The sequence below is a fragment of the Calliopsis andreniformis genome, chromosome 6 (assembly GCF_051401765.1).
Source record: "Calliopsis andreniformis isolate RMS-2024a chromosome 6, iyCalAndr_principal, whole genome shotgun sequence".
In the NCBI taxonomy this organism is placed as follows: domain Eukaryota; kingdom Metazoa; phylum Arthropoda; class Insecta; order Hymenoptera; family Andrenidae; genus Calliopsis; species Calliopsis andreniformis.
The window spans coordinates 17,457,215-17,476,436 of record NC_135067.1 but is presented as its reverse complement, the minus strand read 5'-3'; the positions used below and the strand labels follow the sequence as shown (position 1 = coordinate 17,476,436).

At 39.2% G+C, this 19,222-nt stretch overlaps 2 protein-coding genes across 2 annotated transcripts; both read left to right on the top strand.

Moving 5' to 3' along the window:
• Positions 1–4,848: 4,848 nt before the first annotated feature.
• Positions 4,849–5,882, top strand: LOC143181048 (centrosomal protein of 78 kDa-like). The gene is made up of 2 exons (XM_076381238.1): positions 4,849–4,986; positions 5,293–5,882. Exons 1-2 carry the CDS (start codon positions 4,927–4,929, stop codon positions 5,521–5,523), a joined length of 291 nt encoding a protein of 96 aa, XP_076237353.1. The 5' UTR covers positions 4,849–4,926; the 3' UTR covers positions 5,524–5,882.
• A 332-nt stretch (positions 5,883–6,214) lies between these two features.
• On the top strand, positions 6,215–8,470 carry LOC143180121 (uncharacterized). The gene is made up of 7 exons (XM_076379655.1): positions 6,215–6,233; positions 6,283–6,312; positions 6,387–6,627; positions 6,675–6,955; positions 7,136–7,326; positions 7,417–7,800; positions 7,882–8,470. Exons 1-7 carry the CDS (start codon positions 6,215–6,217, stop codon positions 8,356–8,358), a joined length of 1,623 nt encoding a protein of 540 aa, XP_076235770.1. The 3' UTR covers positions 8,359–8,470.
• The last annotated feature ends 10,752 nt before the right edge of the window (positions 8,471–19,222 follow it).

Below are 19,222 nucleotides of genomic sequence, written 5' to 3'. Positions count from 1 at the left end.
ACTCAACTCAGATAGATTAGTATTGGCTTCCAATCAAAGAAACTAATACCTACATAGCAAAGAAACAGCGGAAATTAAAGTTACTTCCGGAACGTGGACTCGTTGGCGCCGCGTCTCATTTGCATAGGGCTGACATTGAACCGAGCTACACGAAGGTGAAGTTAAAAATCAGAGTTCAGGCGTTCAGTTCGCCGACACCTCTTCACCGATTCCCTTTTATCTTATCACAGACTCACGTACGTTTCTACATGATTCGAGAAATCATTTGCAACTGAAACGCAGCCTCTTACGACACTAGAACGCCCACGTTCACCGCGCAACTTCACCGATCGCCTTGAACTCCGTATCGAAGATTACACCCGATCGAGAACGTAAACGGGTCGCAGGTAGTGCACGCGTGTCCTTGAAATCTAGATACCAGCTGGCAAAGGCAGAACAACATCTGACAGGAATCATCCGCTCGACTGTCCCAAGAGTTCGAGGCTATCAATGAACTCAGTCGGTCCTTTTGGAGGCGATCCAAATTGAGAAATCGTCGATCGAGCCACTGACACTAATCAAGATCGTGTTTCGACACCAGGTAGAGCCTTCCAAAACACTTATACGCCCCCGATGTCGAAAACAGACGTCAGACAGAAAAACAGACGTCGATCTTAGACAGCTTGACGTTTATCGCTATCAATTTAGACTTCGCTAAGATAGAGTTTAGAAGTGGAGTTAAATTGTCAGTTTCAAACACTAGGTTCACGAATGTATTTTAGGTACACTGGATATGTTTGAGATGTGGATTTGAGCTACCGATCGAAGAAAGACATCACTGTTCTGTTAAAAGGAAATCGTGCCCTTAACGTTGCCGCGAGATCACTGCACCGAGATGGTTCGACGTGTCGCGATCGACCGACGACGACCAGACGAATCGACGATATTTTCACCGACGAACCGTGGACGGAGGCGCGGGGACTGATCCATTGTTAGGCGACACGGTACATCGAGATGTGCGCGATGTTTTAATAAAGCTAGACCCAGTTGTAAATGGCATGGTGGCCTCGAATCCACTGACTACAGTTTAAGATTTCGCGGGGCGTGAGGAGAGGAGCTGAAAGATACCTCTGCCCCTTCTCTTTCGTTTGCCTAGCCAAATACTTTATTTGCGTTGCGATCATTTTATTATTGAGATACACTCGCGACTCGCGATGTGATTGCTTTGAAATTTCTTCATGTGGACGTGGCTGGAGGTGATAATACTGAGTGTAGGTGCTCTGGGAAAGGAAGAAAGGTTCACAGATTTTTTTGGGATTTATGTGGTATTGGTCTGAAGATTGGAAATTGAATTTTTAATGAAAGAACTATGTTATTTTTGTGAGCACGAAACGAGCACCTTTTGAGTATATATTTTAGAGGATTTTTTGAAATTCCACAAGCCCTTTTATCTTAAGTACATGCTCCATAAAATAGAAGAGGTAGGAACAAATTTTTGTAGAACTTATTGTACCATCTGACACACCTGTAAAATACATCCTAATTTTGTCATGCAATTTTACAACTGTTTTCAGAATTCTGCTTTAAACGAGTATTAAAAATTCACATCCAATTATTTTAGTTACAATGATTGCCAAGTATAATTACGTGAAGATTATTGTGAAGGAAAGTAGATAGAGTGGCCAAGAAGAAAGTAAGACAAAGTGAAAGTTCTGAATGTAACAGTACTGAGTCAGTTACATTGGAATAAATTTAAAAATATAATGAACGCTGAGCTTAAGAGGTATAACAGTTTGGGTGGTATTTGTTAGTCAGAAGGAACTCTTACGTGACGTCTGTAACGATATCAATCGTAATCGAGAGAACACGCAATGGCGCGTGGTAGGTTTGCATCTCAATACTAAGCAGCACCTTATGAAACATTCAGTAGAATCTCCTTGAAAGTATTATTCGATTTGAAAGGCTAATAATGTGCACTCTTCGAATGGTAAACAGCAGTTGCACGATCCGGTTATTTTCGCAGAAGCCACTGTGTCGAAATTATAAAATGCTAAAAAACACTGTATATAACATTCAATAGACAAACAAGAACCTTATTGTAGTTCGTGAATATCCATCAGAATTTTTTGTAGAAAAGACTTGGTTCCATAAAATAAAATTCTGATAAGTGTCGATATTCTAAACACGTAGAATATTAAAAAATGTCTGCCTACTTGAGAAAAGAATCTAGAACAAAAATATTTCCACTCATACAAAACGAACGAGAATTTTTTTCTATACAGTCAAGTTTACCAATATAAGTCAGTGGATTCTATGTTAAAGAAATTTAATTAGTCAATTTATTACTATACAGCAAGTTTAATGTATTAAAAAACGATTTAAAGTAGCACAAAAAGTGTCTAAGGTTCGTTCCAATAGCTTTGTGAGCTGAGAAATTTGTGTTATTAGAAACTATTTTTTAGATGAGAAAAGTGCGCATAAAAGTGAAGAGAGACTCGAGCTGATTCGCTAGTAGCTAAAGAGAGCAGGGAAGGATAATCCAAAATTTGCGTGTGGCAAATAGCAAGAAGATATGACAATTGTTAGTGCAAGTTTACACAGAGAACGACGGCAGGCACACCGCGGTTGTACAAAGCGATTATTTGTTTAGGAACGCTTTTGGTTTCCTTGGTGTAAATTATCTTCTTCACATGTGAGCTCATCGTACGTTTGTAATCGTTACACTTGTTACATCTTACGCGGAACTGTGTCCCCCACATGGCAATGCAACCGATACATTCTCCAAGATGCACCGATGAGCATTCACCAAAATAAGTATCGATGATAGCTGCACTCTGCGATCCTTAATATCGATATTACAATTCCATGTCGATAGTTATCACGTCCCTGGACATTTTGAATTTTTTCATAGCATTTGAAGGAGATTCAATGACCCATGAAATTCATAGTACATACATTCAATTTATAGATTGAATTGGTGGCTAAATACTTGAATATTTAAAATAATAACAGTAAGAATTTGATAAAGGTGTTTTAAATGGATACTTATACGTGAACTTATATTTGAATATTCAAACTTGTTTGAAACTATTATAGGAACTAAGAAACTGAAATTGCAGATATGACCACTATCGTTCACCTTATATTTGTAAATTAATATTTATGCATATACTGATACATATAAAAAAATGAGTTATAGATTTACGAATGCAAATTATATCAATTAATGAAAATAATGAATATACTTCAATATTTACAATTACTTTACATACATTATTTAAAAACATCAATATACGTATAGTATACAGTAAAATTGTTGTTCTAGAAAACAAACGTAGGATTTAATATTTAAATTTTCACCTGTCTTAATGCTCCTAACATAATAATGACATAATAACAATGATAAGTATAAAATATAAAATATAAGTATATAATGATTTATTATAAGTATAAAATCATTGAAATATGACGTTGAACAAGTTGAAGATTCAAGCGATATCCATGAGGATTAAATACAACAAAATTAATAACGATACCAATACGATATTAAGAGGAAAAATACAACTTGTAGACAGAGTAAGAATTTTGTATCATTCATTCTTTTAATAATTTCATCTAACTTTCAAATAGTTAACACTTCAATTCTACTTCTTTCAGAAAACTTTTCTACTTTTGAATAATAAATTTATCGATTGAGAAACTAGAATATGAAATTTTTACCCTACAGGAAACTATTTGATCTTAATTTATGAGAATTGCTCTTTATTTTCAACAACTGTATCTCCAAAGTGGTTTCGTAGCAGAAAACAATAGGGTTAACAAAAGGTAATTTTTCGAAGTTAATTAAAATCCTTAAGCAGATTCAATGTATCGAGAAGTGGCTACGAATAAACATGAAAAATAAGCATACAAGAATACTTCTCAAAGAAAAACTCAGTAATGTTCCAATGCAATTCAATGTGAAACCAGTTGCTTACATCTTGAAGATTCGAAAGAAGTAGATAAATAAAAAATATCAGGAAAGGTCAGTCGTAATGATGTTGAAAAATATACCCACAGAATGAATATATTAATATTTATGTAGGTGGCCATTAGGTATCTGGAATTTGTTCCTTCACTTGTAAGTGATATTTATACATACATACATATAATTGAAGTTTACATAGTAAGTAGTTTCTCCATAGGCATTGCGAAATAATGTATAATCACGTTCTGACTTCACAGGATATTTTAATAACTTATTAATAGGTAAAGTATCATCTTGAATGCAGTTAATGCGGTCATTATAGTAGCAAATCTTTTAATATAATGTGTCTTTAAGAGGAAGTAATCATTCCTGAGAGAGTATTAAACACAGAAAAGAAATATACGATAAAGATGTTAGATTTATAGACGTGATCACAGTAAAAAGTTGGGTAGAAAATTAGTTCAATTTATTTCCTTTATTCTTGATGAGACCAGTGACTATAGTATAAGGAAATAAGTCCACCTACGTTCAATTTAAATATAATATTAACTACAAGGACAGTCTGCATATGAAGGTAAATTTCTATGTGTGTACTTCACACGGTGTTAGTAATTTAAAAAAGCTTTGAAATATGTGTTAAAATGCCTTTTATATTTCTGGAGAGGTTTGTTACATTTTCTTCAGAATTTGGATTGTTCCAGGAGCAAAGAAAATCTTTGGAAGCTATAAATGTTGCACATAGTAATGCATTTGTATAATTCTTCTCGCATTCAGTAACATGCATGAAGTATTAAGCAAAGGAAAATAGTATTCAAATGTTCACTGTTCTGAAAGTGTCACTTTTCTATGTGTATTATATTTTTTATGAAATAGTGGTTTTTTGAATTTTTCTCTTTACACTAATTAGCAAGTAATGCATTAAAATAGTACAATGGTAAAGCAAAGGATTGTCGCTGATAGTATATCGGAATTAGCAAATTATGCAAGATAGTAAAGAGACAAGGAAACCGAATCGTGGGCAGTTTGGCTGGTTATATAAGGTTCGTTAGAAATAACATTAAAAATCGCATTTAAATCATTATTTTATACAATACTAAAATACTGTTTATTCTATATATATATATTTTTATCAGAATCATAAATTCAAAAAATATTTCAATTCAATAGAAATATTTGAATTTGAAAAGGTCTAAATTCAAAAAAATATTTGAATTTATATCATGTACTATCAAATTATTCAATTTGTATTCCAAATCAAGATTCAATTTAAATTGAAAATTTCCATGTACTTAATATTCTTTTAAAAAGTGGCTTGCTACATATCATTAATAGTACTTTTTAACAAGGTTCTATGTCAAGAGAGACAAGTAAAACCGCTACCCGCTATCCAAGCATACTTGAAAGAGGAGTGTTTGCGATTCTGCGTAGACCGCATCGGTCTGAAAGATTGGTCCCCGCTATTAAACAGTATTGCCGATAATCGGAGCTTGAAGAAAATCTACATTTACAGTCGAAGTCGTTGCAGACAAATACGAGAGAAAGTCAATACAGAAGAAAAACTCGAGAAACTATGGTAAATTTCGCTAAAGGTCCACAAATCACGTGAATTGAACTTTATTCAGACCTGGGGGATTTGACAATGTAAAGAGAAATTTCACTGCTTGATCAAAGCTAAAAAATAACGTGCTTCTTTTAAAGAAATTGAGAACTGAGTGTAAGGTACGCGTATTGAAAACATAGATTTATTGAAATTAGATAGTAAGCTTGCTTGAACGCCTGCTTCCCCAAGCTTAAACTTTAAATCAATTGTCTTGTGTTGCGAATTTGTAAAAAATTGCTTCTTGGATATGGATTAGTGACCTTTTGTGTAGCATAAATATAAAAGTCCTAATATAATTCGAATTGTTTCTCTGTTGTGAATTTCTAATAATGGTATCTGAAGTTTTCTTGTGAAGTAGATTGTCCCTGTTTGTGGTCAGACATACACTTAATTTCAATTTGAAATAAAATAGTAGAGTAGAAAGTGATAAAATGGTATAAGTTCTCAGTGTAGTAACATATTTTTATATAAATACAATAGTGTATAGTATTATTTATATAATTAATGGCATAATAGTTAACATGGATAAAAAATTTAAAAAATTTGAGTAACAATCTCAGTATTTTTTATCAGTATTTCCCATATGAAGAAAAAATATAAGAACATATTTCTAGAATATAAATTTATATAAAAAATAAATATAACGTGAATAAGTAACATTAATCATTATGGAAAAAAATACGAAAAGTAATTAAAATTTGTGTGCGCTACTAAATAAAAATCAAACGATTCTTAGCATTTTGCTTACATATGAATAACGTCAAAAGTGATTCTTAACAAAAAGCTGCTGGAATAAAGAAAAAATTAACGAAACAAATAAGAAAGAAACAATTTCATTAGTATTGCAACTACTCTGCATGTCGCAACCTAACCCTAAACTAGTTCAAACACTGCTATGCAAAAGATCAATCGCATTTCCCTGCCAAAACACATTCTTCTGTGCCATCTTTCGGCTACTACTCCCAGAAAGCTTAAGCTTGCAGGTCGCATCGCCTGGACCGACGAGACTGAATGAAACAGACAGCACGAAAGAGGAAGGGCAGCCAAGCAGAGGGATGGAGAAGGGTAAAGAGGAGGGAGAGTAAAAATAATGGTTGAGAGATGGAGTCGCGTAAACAGACTGCTTTAAGGAAGGGAAAAGACCAGAAACTGGGATTCGTATTTCGATCACACGTTCAGGCGATGCAGAGGAAAGGACCGAACCTGGCCAATTCTCTACACGAACTTCCTCTTACGCTGCCTGGTGGACTCTGTGGCCGTTTTCACGAGAGACTCGCTGTCGATCACCTCGCTCAGCCTCGATGGAATTCCACTGCCACCGAAGTACATCAACATCCTCTGTTCCGGTTTGCGGACCAACTGGAGGCTCACACATTTGTCCCTCGCGAAGTGTCGTATAGGTGACGTCGGTTAGTTTTATTTCCTGACGTTATTCTAAACGATTTATCAATCCTTTAATTCGTTATTAATTCAATATTCTTCACTTATGATACTTTAACAATTTATGTATTTTTCTTTGGAGTATATTATTCTTTCGTTGAGTACACAAGTATTATGGAACACTTTTATTTACCTTTTCTGTTGTCCAGGCTGCAACTTGTTGCTGGAGTGCTTGAGGAACAACCCAAATCTCCGTGTCCTGAATCTGTCGTCCTGTCGTCTGACCAACCGAAGCGGCATGGGCTTGTCTTTGTTCCTGAAGAGGAGAAAGGCGGATCTGTTGCAGAACATTTGGGAAGAGAGCTCTTTGCAGTCTCGCGAAGAACATATAGATAAGAAGGTGAGAATGAGTCTGTCGTTTGGGACTCTGTGACCACTTGTTTATCAGTAAAGAGAGGATTATATCGTTTATCCGTTTTTTTGCTTACAGCCACAGGGACTGCACACGTTGGTACTAAATCAAAATCCAAAGTTCGGGGATAATGGTATTCGACAATTGACGTTCGCATTGAAAAGCGATATGTGGGTAAAGTCGCTGAACGTGAAGCGATGTGGAATCACCAAGCATGGCGCTGAGGCTATCATCGAGCTCCTGCGATTGAATAATGTGATAATGCACATTGATTTCACTGCGAATCATATTCCTATTAATATACTTCAAGGTATTTTGAGGTCGTTAAAGAGGAGACGAGAAATGGCCGAAAGCATGTCAATGAAGAAACGCTTTCTTTTGAATTGGAGGGACGGCTCTTTACGAAAAATGTTTAAAGGGAATAGAATGAGAAAGCATATTCGAGTTTCTAGAAGCTTAAAGGTAATTTCTGTGAACTGATAAAATCGATAATGGGTTAAATGTTTCCTATATATATCTAAGTATTTAATTATTTATGTTTAGAAAAGAGTCAACGAGTGTTCATTGCAAATTCGTCGATTAAAAAAGACTCAGGGATTGAAGGAGATTAGATTCAAAGAGACTGAGGATACGCAGAAAACGAAGAAGGTAGACTCGTTTAAGAAGAAGAGTTTACGTGACCTAGAATCGGAGTTACTGAACGTGATCAATTCTAACAGTAAGCTGAAGGAAGAGTTGTGGAGTAACAAAGTATCGTTGGATGCTGAGGTTCAAGAAAGATCGAGGACAGAGAACGAGTTGCAGAAAGTATGGGATCAGTTGAACAACCTGAGGAGCAAGGTCATTATGCTCAATTGTCTTACGTCGAAAGTGTGCAGTGAAAGCCAACTACTGAAGGGTCTCCGAGATGTCTTCGAGAAATTTGAAGCTTTTGCAAGCAAATCAACTTCAGATGTTGAGGCTTCTGAAGAAGAACCAGCTATAAGGGACGCGAAATCAGAAATGTTGCCACTCAAGTAGCAAATATTTTATTTGTTCTTTATTTAAAGTAGAAACTCGAAATTAAGCATTCTATTGAAAGTTTAATTGATGTATAGATAATTGAAAATAAAAGACACAAATAAAAAACTTATATTTTGTGTTAATAAATGTGTATGAAAATAACAGTGGTTGAAATCTTTTTAACAATATCGTATTTCAATTCCATGTACTCTCGTAATCTTAATTTTAATCGTAAGCTCCTAATCGTAAATTCAGGAGTAGGATTATAAACCTATTCTTAAAGATAATTAGAGAGTATCGTGCGCAATGTATGAATAGTTGGGGGAGCCTCCCCAGGAACAAGAGAGGGATAACAGAAATATGAACAAGAAAATAAACAAATTAATATATAAGCCTACCTATCTATCCTTACATCTAATACAAAATGCACTAGAGTACAAAATTCTGCAGTATAATCTTAAACATTAGTAAGCTAAAGACACGAATGGAAAATAAGTAGAAATTAGAAATATTAATTGAATTCATTTTGTTTTGATATCTTTATTCGATGATTATATAAATCATATGAGATTATAAGATAATTAAATATTAAACCATAAACGCTAGTAAAGAGGAAAACTTATCATTAGGGATTAGAGTAAGGCAGGGTACATAAAAAAAATAGAAAAAGCAAAAAATATGGGTAGCAGAAGAAATAAATTCAAAATTTTTACAAAAACTCACCGTTTGTCCACGTTGACCAGTGGTCATCTGTCAACTACCCACTGGTCAAGGGAGGCCGAGGGTCCAGTGGGGTCCGAGGACCTAGGTCCAAGGTAGTCCTAGGTCCAAGAGGCCCACCAGTGGGGACCCAGAAGGATCCGCACCCGCGGGTGGACCCGCGATGAGTGAGACACTCGTGTTCCTGCAGGGGTATTTATACTCCCTCAGGGAAGATGGAAAACTAATCAGAGAACTTCTTCGGATGGTAGGATTTTCGAGATTGATCTAACGAATAATATTTAGCCAAAAATTAATATTTTCCATAAAATAATCATCTCAGTAACAATTTCTGGCACACATATTGTTAATAACAATCACGCATAGTGTTCACTTATGTAAATTATTAATATCTACAATTGTTAACGAATGTGGAAATTATTAACTTTTCGTACATTATTCTTCGTTCGATTAATCACGCAAATCTTGCAAGTTTCTTTGATATTTCGTTAATTAACAATTATAGACGTTAATAACTTATACTAGTAACTATTTACGATTGTTATTAACAATATGTACAGCAAAAGTTGGTGTTGCAATGTTTACTTAATGGGAAATATCAATTTTATGCAAAATATTGCTTGTTAAATCAATCTCGAAATTCCTACCACCCGAAGAACTTCTCTGATTGGTTTCCCATTTTCCTCGAGAGAGTATAAATACCCATGCAGGAGCATGAGTGTCTCATTCGTCGCGGGTCCTCCGGCGGGTACGGACCCTCCTTGGGATCCTGGAGGGACTCCAGGGCCTGGGACCACCCTGGACCTTGGACCTCTGGACTCAACTGACCAGTGGGCAGTTGGCAGATGACCACTGGTCATCATGGGCCCTGAACCTCTAGTAACACTGGAAATGGACATTGGACCCCTGGACTCAACTGACCACTGGTCATCATGGGCCCTGAACCTCAGGCAATACTGGAAATGGACATTGGACCCCTGGACTCAACTGACTTGTGGGCAGTTGGCAAGATGACCATTATTTTTGGTTCTATTAATTTCGTTATTCTTGGAAATTTGTTAACATTTTTTTAACTATCAACTATAAACGTTAATAACATATTGCAGCGATTATTTAAGGGGAAATATTAACTTTGTGGAGCTATTATTTGTTCGTTTTTCAAGAAGTTGGTATTTTAGAACATAAGACACGAAACTCCATAAGCTGCCCAGTTTATTCTACATACTCGCACAAGATCACTAGATTCCAGATAAGGAAGTATATTGGTATACTTCGTACAGTTCATCAATTTGTATTTGGTGGGCTATAAAAATCCTCTGGATGATAGGTCCATCTTAGATTTCTTCGCTGAACCTTGTCTATGACCTGCAAATGGTAAGAGTGTTCGTAATCTACCTGGGTATATCTCCCTCTGTGAGGAAACTCCATAAATTATTCTGGTCATTCTAGATACTCGTCTGTGATCCAGGGGTTGTTGTGGAAAACTATGTCAAGTGATAAGATCTATTCTTCACTTTATTAACGATCAAGGTTTAGTACATTTATTTACAAAGGTTGGCATTTATTAAATAAATAGGTAAATAACATGGTTATCAACATAAGGTAACTACGTTGAACAATACGCTCTGTAATTCTGTCGTAAGATGGATATACCTGAGCTTTCTAATCAATAAAAAGTTATTCTGGCAGTACAGATCATTCCGCACTCGACTTCAGTACCTGCAGTCAAGAAGTATCTATTTTTGATCAGTGTCAATTTTTATTGCTCAGTTCTTAATTTAGTCTGGCACACTTTCTTCTTGTGAAGCTTCATCAAAACAATAAAGTAAAATAATTTGTATCGAACAATAAATCATTTGCAAAATTCATTATAAATTGTTCTACTTACAAAATCGGTTTACGTAAATTTTTTGCTAGAAGTTTCTCAGTTCTTGGGGTTCTGCTAACGCAAGGGGTTGCTCTTAGGCTCTTAGGTAATATTCCAGACCAGTCGCACGAAGTGGCTTGTCCCCCCTCCTCGGAATATTTGGACAATTGCTCGAGAACTTCCCAGGATTCGCTGACTGTCGCTTATGCTAATGACAAGAATCCTAATCAGGGATTATAATTGTTAATTCGTTAAATGATCCGAAGTATTCCGACGAAGAGACAGTCGTTTCGTCGAGGCTACGTGTTCCCTTGGCGCTTCACAATTACAAACTTCTTTGAAGATATTTATTTTCCTCCCTGTGCTCCTTCTACCTGACGATCTTCATTATTAAAAACAGAAGTTTTTAACAACGAATTACCATTATTAGACACTTCCGACATTTTCGAAGAAGCATTGGTTACAGAGCAGAACAAACTTTAAAAACTGAAAACCTTTAGTAACTAAACTTTAGAAGTGGCTATTTCATTTCAACAAGATCTCGGTTTAAACAGGTTTAAGTCCATTCAGAATCCTTCAACAACTCATCCTTATTTTTATAAGGTAAAATAACAGAAATGGTATAAAAAAATCTCTGTTTCAAACTGCCTCCTAAAGTTAATTAATCAACATACGTATTCCTCGCTCACTGGGCGACCAACCATCTGATCCGACTAACATGTAGCGAGGGAGAGGCAACGACGAGTTACTGTCGGCATCGCCACGCGGTATGAGCAGAGTTGAAACGTTGTGCGATCCCTTTCGCGGTTAAAATTCCATCTGTCGAGCGTAGATGCCGGCGGTGGTCGCACGGGCAGCAGCAATTAATCCATTTTATAGATGTTGCCGATGCAAATGAAGTTTCCGGTCGAGTGTTCGGACGTCCGCGCGATAGAACGAAGGGGGAGGGTGGGAAGCGAACGCGCGGCCTGTTCGACGCTCGTAAAAAGACCGAGGCTTTAAACGGTTGTAAAACCCTCTGGAAGCAATTAATAATAACCGCCCTTCGCAGCTTTTCCTACGATAAAACGACCTTTTGCTGCGCCCGTTCTTTCCCCCGTCCGCGATTCAATCCCCTGTCGTTCTCCTAAGATCTTCACACCCCTGGTAATTGCAGTCCAGGATTCAATTTTTTTGCTAACACCTTCGACAGTTTATGAGGATAAGATTTAAACGACTGTGGGGTACACGAATTGCGTGGTAGTTGCTTTTACCTTTGTTCGCGACTCGTTTAGATAAGAGTTAATTTACAGTTGAGTAAATTGCCTGCCTTTTCCGAGCAGAAGTGTAGCAAATGTGTTACGCGGGAATTATAGTATTAATTATTAGCAGGAATTTATTTGAACAGTGAAATTGCTTTCAATTATTCTTTTATATATTTTTTCGAATATATTAAGAGCACTAGTAGACGAGAAATGATCTAGTTAGTGGGTTAAGGGCTTAGAGCCACTTGCAGCCACTGCTCCATAATTTGTGATCCTCTCGAAGTGCTGTCCGTGATCTACGTATGCAAGTAAAAATGTCTTCCTCTAATTTCTTTCTAATTCCTTACATATAGTGCACTAGATGGCAAATCCCATACGTGAATGAAGCCTGATGGACTTTAATAATTGACCTACCTCCACGTGATAGTGCATCCAGATACAATTATCTCACTAAATATAATATTTTCTCTATTGACTAGCTTTTGAGCCTTGTCCAAACCTGTATTTATTACAATAAATGCAGATCCTGGAGCCACTCCACGAGACATCAAACAGAGCCCATTCGCTAGCGAAACTGTGCCTGAAACTCGTCATCGCGTTGAGGTTTCAGCCGCGGCAGCCAGGAAAGGCCATCTCGCAATCTCCAGAAGTAGTTCCTGGAAGGGAAAGAGTTCTCCCTGTACTTGGATCAACTTCGAGTCCGTTTTATGAAAAGCGTAAGAAAGTTTCTCGTTGACGCGTTGCGTTTTCCGCTCGATTCGTCATCTGTTCAAAGGAACGCGACTGATGCGATTTCTGAACGATGATAAGACGCGATCCTCGAGTTTCCGCCGACACCGTCGAGCCACGGCCGAGTTTGAGGTTGCGTGCTCGAGCTCGCGTATACGAATCGTAATGTCGTCGCGAGATGGTGAAAAGAAGCTTCGAATGGCTTGGAGGCTTCTACCATCGAGATCCTAGGACCCGACGTCCTCCTTCGCGGTGATGGATGAGGGGACGCAGACCTCGCCGACAGCGCAATACCAGCTCGTCGACGGACGACCCGGATGCAACACGTGCAATCCAGGGTGCACGAGACTCGCGATATTACTGGGAACAAAGAGATAACGGGATTGGAGGTGAGGCCTGCGCCGCCTTGGGAATCGGAAAACTTCATTTCGTTGATGTGTGGCTTCTGATGCCTTTATCTTATTCGATTTTTAAAGAATTCAGAATTTAGGATTGTTTAGTGTTCAGAGAATATCAGATTTCAGATTTTGTAGTAGTTTGAAGTATCTCAAGAGACACAACCTATTTAAATCTTACATAAATGTCAGAGTATAAAGTAAGTATAAATAATTTGACTAGTTACTCATTCACGTTATAAATTCTTCAATCATTTAAGCTCTCCGAGCAATAAAAACATCCAATTTTCATTCTGTCTTTCCGAAGACAATTATGTATAAGAAGAAAAGGTACTTTGGACGATGGAAATTGAAGGAGATTCAAGAACAGCGGTCTGGTTCCGCGGCGGGGAAATTGCACGGAAGAGGAAATCTCATTTTTCACGAGCGCGGGCTAATGTAACGCAATTGATTAAGCCGAATTCCCGTTTCGATTATGTGCGGCACGGACTTCGAGGCATTCATCCTTGGCAAATTCCACGACGATACTCGCCGCTACGAAATATTTCCCCGTCCCCGTTCCGCGTCCCTGTTTATTCTCAATTTACCACGTCGAGGTGGAAACGGCGGCACGAGTTTACCCTGCAATTTTCTATTCTCTCCTTTTTTCCGTCCCTCCTCCCTCTCGTTCCTCGTCGCCACTCGTTTGTCGCCCTCCATTATTTACCACTTCGAAACGTCGAAGACGTTTCCTTCCACTCCGGTGTGCCCGAAAAATTTCGCCCGCCTTCAATCCTTGCCGTCTACATCCCTGTACAGAGTTTCTGCTATCTATTTCCCACTGCTATTCCCTTCGTTAAAAGATACATGAAATCGACCGAATCGATATTGTATAACTTCCATTTATTGGGTCAGGCGAAGAGGTCACGGCGTTTAGCGTCTTCACCATAAATTCGATCTCTACGAAATTGGTAGTTTTAAGTGAATGGGTAGATACTAAATGCTACGAGTTATTCAGGCTGTACTTGACAGTAACGAAAGGTACAGGCATTGCGATGCAACTTTGAATATTATCACGCGATCCATCAACCCTTAACAGTTCAATTAAGCCTCCCAAGCGTATTAGGTTTTACAGCGCTACTTTCTGTAAAATAATTCTGCGGTTATCATAAAAACGTCCCATATAGCCTCCCACAAACTCGACCTTGCTCAGCGAGCCCCAAAAAGCCAAGGAGAATGCAGCGCTGGGTCGTGTGCAGGGAAGGGGTTGTTAGGGGTCGTGCGGCTTTGTCGCGGCGGCTCACATGTCGAACTTATGAAAATTAATAAGAAAAATTGCCCATAAATTCGGGGTTCTCGTTCGCGGAGCCGCGCTGGTCGCGTCCTGGCTCGGCAATAAAATTAGAATTATGTCGCTGTCCCACCCTCCGCTCGCGTCGCAAGTTCGACGAGGCAAGACAGCTCGCGGGGGCTGCGGGACGCCCGACGGCGTTTGTTAGTAACGCTGGAATGTGTCCCACGGTTCCTAACGTATGAGTTATCCCGCCAAGATTACATCCACGTCGGCCCACTCCCTCCCCCGAGACCCGCCGCGTCGGAACCTATGGTTATTAAATTCTGCGCCTCCTCTGTTCGCTCCCCCGATCCGCCGTCCCGTCAGGGCCGCTCGATTTTCTTCACAGGGTTGACTTATCGCCGCGGTGTCTCGCAGACAGGGCACCCGCGAAGAGCGATGGCGGTTTCGTTACTGCCGGAGGCCGACCGCGCGATTTCATGAATCTTTTAGGGGGCGCGAGTATTGCTCTTAAAGGGGACCCTTCAGACGATCGTAATAGCGAAACTGCGTTCCGCGGCCGCCGCTAAGGGACTTCTTAACGGGTGATCGTAGGCGGAGGAAAAGGGTGCTTCCGTTTACGATGACGTAATTCGAGGAGGGAAAGAATCGGTTGCTGATGGAAATTCGAGAGGGTCGAAGAGGGAGCTTTTTTTCTGGAATGATTAGGGAGAGTGAGTTATACGGTCCTGCAGTGTGATGTTCTTGTTGCTGGAGTGTGATCTGAATAGGGTTAGAGTCTTTCTGTTCGTTTGGATAAGGGCTTTTTATTTTGGCTGATCGAGCTCGATGAAGTTACTTACGAGACACTTGTTGAGTTAGATGTTTGTAGATCATATTCTCTTTGGAAACTTTCCAACGCCTCTTGACGTCATCCTGGATTAAGGTATTTGTATATTTAATACCATGGAGTGGTATCATGTGCTATACTGTTCCGAAAAATTGATGAGGAGGTCCGATTGTGGCAATTATGTAATAATTATTGAGTACTGAAAAGCAACAAGTAAATATAGATACTAGTAGATGTTGATTCGAACTCAGATTCTCTTTTCTGGAGTAAATCCTGGTACATACGTATATGTCATATGTATATACGTATTTGTATGTATGTATGTATACGTCAGCTGTATCACTTGCTGATTGTCTGACATAGCATGGACATATACTACTTAGGAGCCGTCCGATCACATACTGACACGTACTACTCACGAAGTGTCCGACTAATCACGAGATTATACTACTTACTATTCATGTTACTCACGTTACTTCTAGTTTAGACTATATTTTAATGTAATTCGAGGTTTCTACAGACAAATTGTCTCATATAAACATGATTCATCTTCCCAAAAAATAATTTCAACCAAGCGCCACATATATCATTCTTAACACATTCATTACATTATATCAAAGCTTATAGTTACCTAGTTACCCAGTTGCCTTGATACTTCTACACAACCTCAACCTCATCCCCTCACAAATATCAAAATCCCACCTTAACCCACTTCCATGATATATCACCAAATAAATTCATAACTCGAATCCGGCTCAAACCTAGAGCAGAACCCATACGATGCATCATCCCCCTCTAAACGAACTGGAACCCTTATCGCGAACGAAACCTAGGTCCAACTGCTGCCATACGAATCCCCCTCGAATCTGTTTTGGTCGGGACATCGTTTTCGTCCATTCTCATCCCGCGTTCTCATCAACCGAAACGTCATTCCGCGAGGGGTATCATGTGCAACGGCGGTCTCGATGACAAAAATCCGTCCGTCGGCTTATGCGGTCCAGTGTCGTGCACCAGCCGACCGCAAACATCCTGCCAGTACGCGTACGTATAATGGTAACGGCGGTCGGATCTGTTCGGGCATCGAATCGTTGACGGGCTGCCAATCGCGAAACGGCAATTTAGCTGTGAAACGCGTGGACGACGGGGCCGCGGTCGCGCACGACCACAGGCCTCACCGAAATTCTCTTCGTCCACTTAACCCCCTGCGGGCCTATTCGGACGAGAAAAAGTATCTATGTCAACGCGCTCCACCACTGGCCAAAGGACCCTCCTACTTGACGTTTCAATCGCGCTTTTCAATGGGTCATTCGCTTTTTTAACCTGCTCTTTTCCTACTCGCCCGAGGACTTCCGCTGGACCAAGCTGATTTTTCATGCTCCACTATCGTTGACAGCTTTTTGATCGAGTTTTCGCTTTGATTGTGGCCAGTTGCGAGGGATAGTGGGAGGATGGCTGAAACGGGGTAATAAAGGGGCGGATTTTGTAGAGACGAGATCTAAGCTGTTTGTATTAGAACGTTTCTTAAGGGAAGCTGCAAAATTGAATTTCCCTCTTTCTTTCTGCATATTTTATGCGAGTATTGGTACGAGTTTAAGCTCTAAATATGGAAGTCAAATGAAATATTGCTTGACAAATATTAACCTTATATTTCTGTACTTTTAAGGAAAGAAGTTCCTGCAAAATTGGGGTCACTGGTGGAAATATAATAAAAATTCCACTGAGAGGCAACTTCGAAACTAGATATCAAAATAACTAAAAATAGTCTTCGTTGATTTCCATCTAAATGAAATCCATCCACAAAATAGTATCGAAAATCATAACCCAGAAAGAAGCTTACCAAAAAGTTTCGTGCACTTAGGAAATGGCGTTCAAGAGAAGAATGTTATCGAGAAGTTTCGGTCCAATGGAGTATCCGTGATCTCCATCGTCTATGGAGAAGGATTTCTTTGAAGCAGGATATGACCGGATTATAAGGTTGCTGGACGAGAGAAGGACGGCGGAGGCAGCCATTTTACCGAGGAACGATCAGGGATAACGTGGGAGACTTTAAGGAGCTTAACTTAATGACAGTGTAGACGCTTCGGAAACGAAGATTCTGGAGAAGCGGAACGCTTCGTTTTCCTGCCTCGTGTATTAGTAATCAACTGAGGTTGGACCATCCACTAATATCTGGTCCTGAATGACCCACGACCGGATGGTTCTGCGGATAGTCGCTCATTTCCTGCTCGTGGATTATCGCAGACAATGAATTTACAATAACTCTCTCCGTCATGGATAATCGTCGCTGGGGAGCGGTAATTAGCAGACGTTGGAAAAATCTCGCAGGAGAAGACTAACCCTTTGATCTCGGTGGACTTTTGCTGATTCCCTTCGCATAAGGTGTAGTGCAATTTTAATACCTTTACTCCGTGGAATAATGCAGCGGATTTCATTACTGGTGGCTCTTTAGGATTAACTCTCTTAATTGGAGCGGAAAGAAAGAGAAATCGGTCACGTAGAAATTCTTTTCCAGGGCAAAGTAAATTGGTTGCCAACAGAAAATATTTCTATTTGCTTTTATGTTAAAGACACTCTACTTTTGTAATTGTAGTGACTGTTTCCCATACGAAATTCGAAGAAGAGTGAAAATATTCTATATCTATGACCTCTCCTTCTTGTATCGAATGTACATTAGAATCCTCTTTCGTATCTTCTTAAAAATTCTCGTGTACATAAAAATACAAGGCACATGTATTCAATTTTCAGGCTTCAAACCTGAGTATAATTACACCTAAACTTTAGAGATATATCTTTTGTGCATCAAATTAGCTTCACTTCTTCAATCAGTCTGCCCTAAAAAGTACAAAGTGATTAGCCATGGAGATCGATAAATTAACAGTGTAATGGAGGTCTGAGTCTCTTGGAGGGGCTATTTATCATTAATGATAACAAGTAGCAGAGAGGAGACGAGGCGGTAAATTTACCTGGTCGAACGGTAGACGAGTTCTTTTGAAGTTGGTCGTCTCTGTACGTAAAGGCGTCGTACACGTGGAAAAAGCTCGATATCGTTTCGCCGGTGGGCCACGTCGATGACGATAATGAAGCCTCCGCCATTGGCTGACCGATAAGGCGATTTACGCGCGCAATATTCGCGCGGCCGCGTATCCATTAGAGACCAAACGCTTTTTTCGCTTCCTCCCGGCGGGTTTGCATGCGCAAATGGCCTCTTGGAGAAGGGAAAAGAGCGGGGAGCAAATTTGCGGAATAAAAAGGCGACAGAACCTGGCCACGCTTCCCTAGTTCAGGGAAGATAGGAAGAAGAAAAAAATTGTTTGCTCACGATCGTTTACGCACGTATTAGCATTTACGGGGGGGTGAGACGGAAATCGTCTTTGTGGAGGCATATCGAGTTACCTGCGCTGGTGGAGACAGGATATTTAACTACTAATTTGCAGATGGTCAGGTTTACCATATGTAATAAAATCGATGGGTATAATTAGAGACAGCGATCGTTAGAAAAGCTGTTCTACTTTGGGTAACTTATATAGCGTCAGCTGTCATGTTTATTTAAACTAAACATTTAATCCATTTAAAACACCTGCTGGACCCTTGAACTCGCCATCCTAAATACACTCTACTAACAAGTATCTGGAACCCGATCATCTAAAATATACACCAGTTAAACACCAAAATATCCTCTCTGACAATTCGATCAGTCTACACAGACATTCTAATTCCTGCGCGACCGTAAATCCCAGATTGTGAACAGCCGAACGCATCCTACCAAGTCTTGAACGATCTCGAATTCCAAGTATCAATTATACCTCATCACGTCCACGCAATTAC

What these genes read in the sequence shown, in the direction of transcription:
- LOC143181048 (XM_076381238.1), top strand. Translation starts at nt 4,927, where the DNA reads ATGCAAGATAGTAAAGAGACAAGGAAACCGAATCGTGGGCAGTTTGGC. An exon ending in AGTTTGGCTGGTTATATAAG is followed by an intron (nt 4,987 to 5,292) that starts GTTCGTTAGAAA and finishes CTTTTTAACAAG; the next exon opens with GTTCTATGTCAAGAGAGACA.
- LOC143180121 (XM_076379655.1), top strand. An exon ending in GTGTCGTATAGGTGACGTCG is followed by an intron (nt 6,956 to 7,135) that starts GTTAGTTTTATT and finishes TCTGTTGTCCAG; the next exon opens with GCTGCAACTTGTTGCTGGAG. An exon ending in GAGTTTCTAGAAGCTTAAAG is followed by an intron (nt 7,801 to 7,881) that starts GTAATTTCTGTG and finishes ATTTATGTTTAG; the next exon opens with AAAAGAGTCAACGAGTGTTC.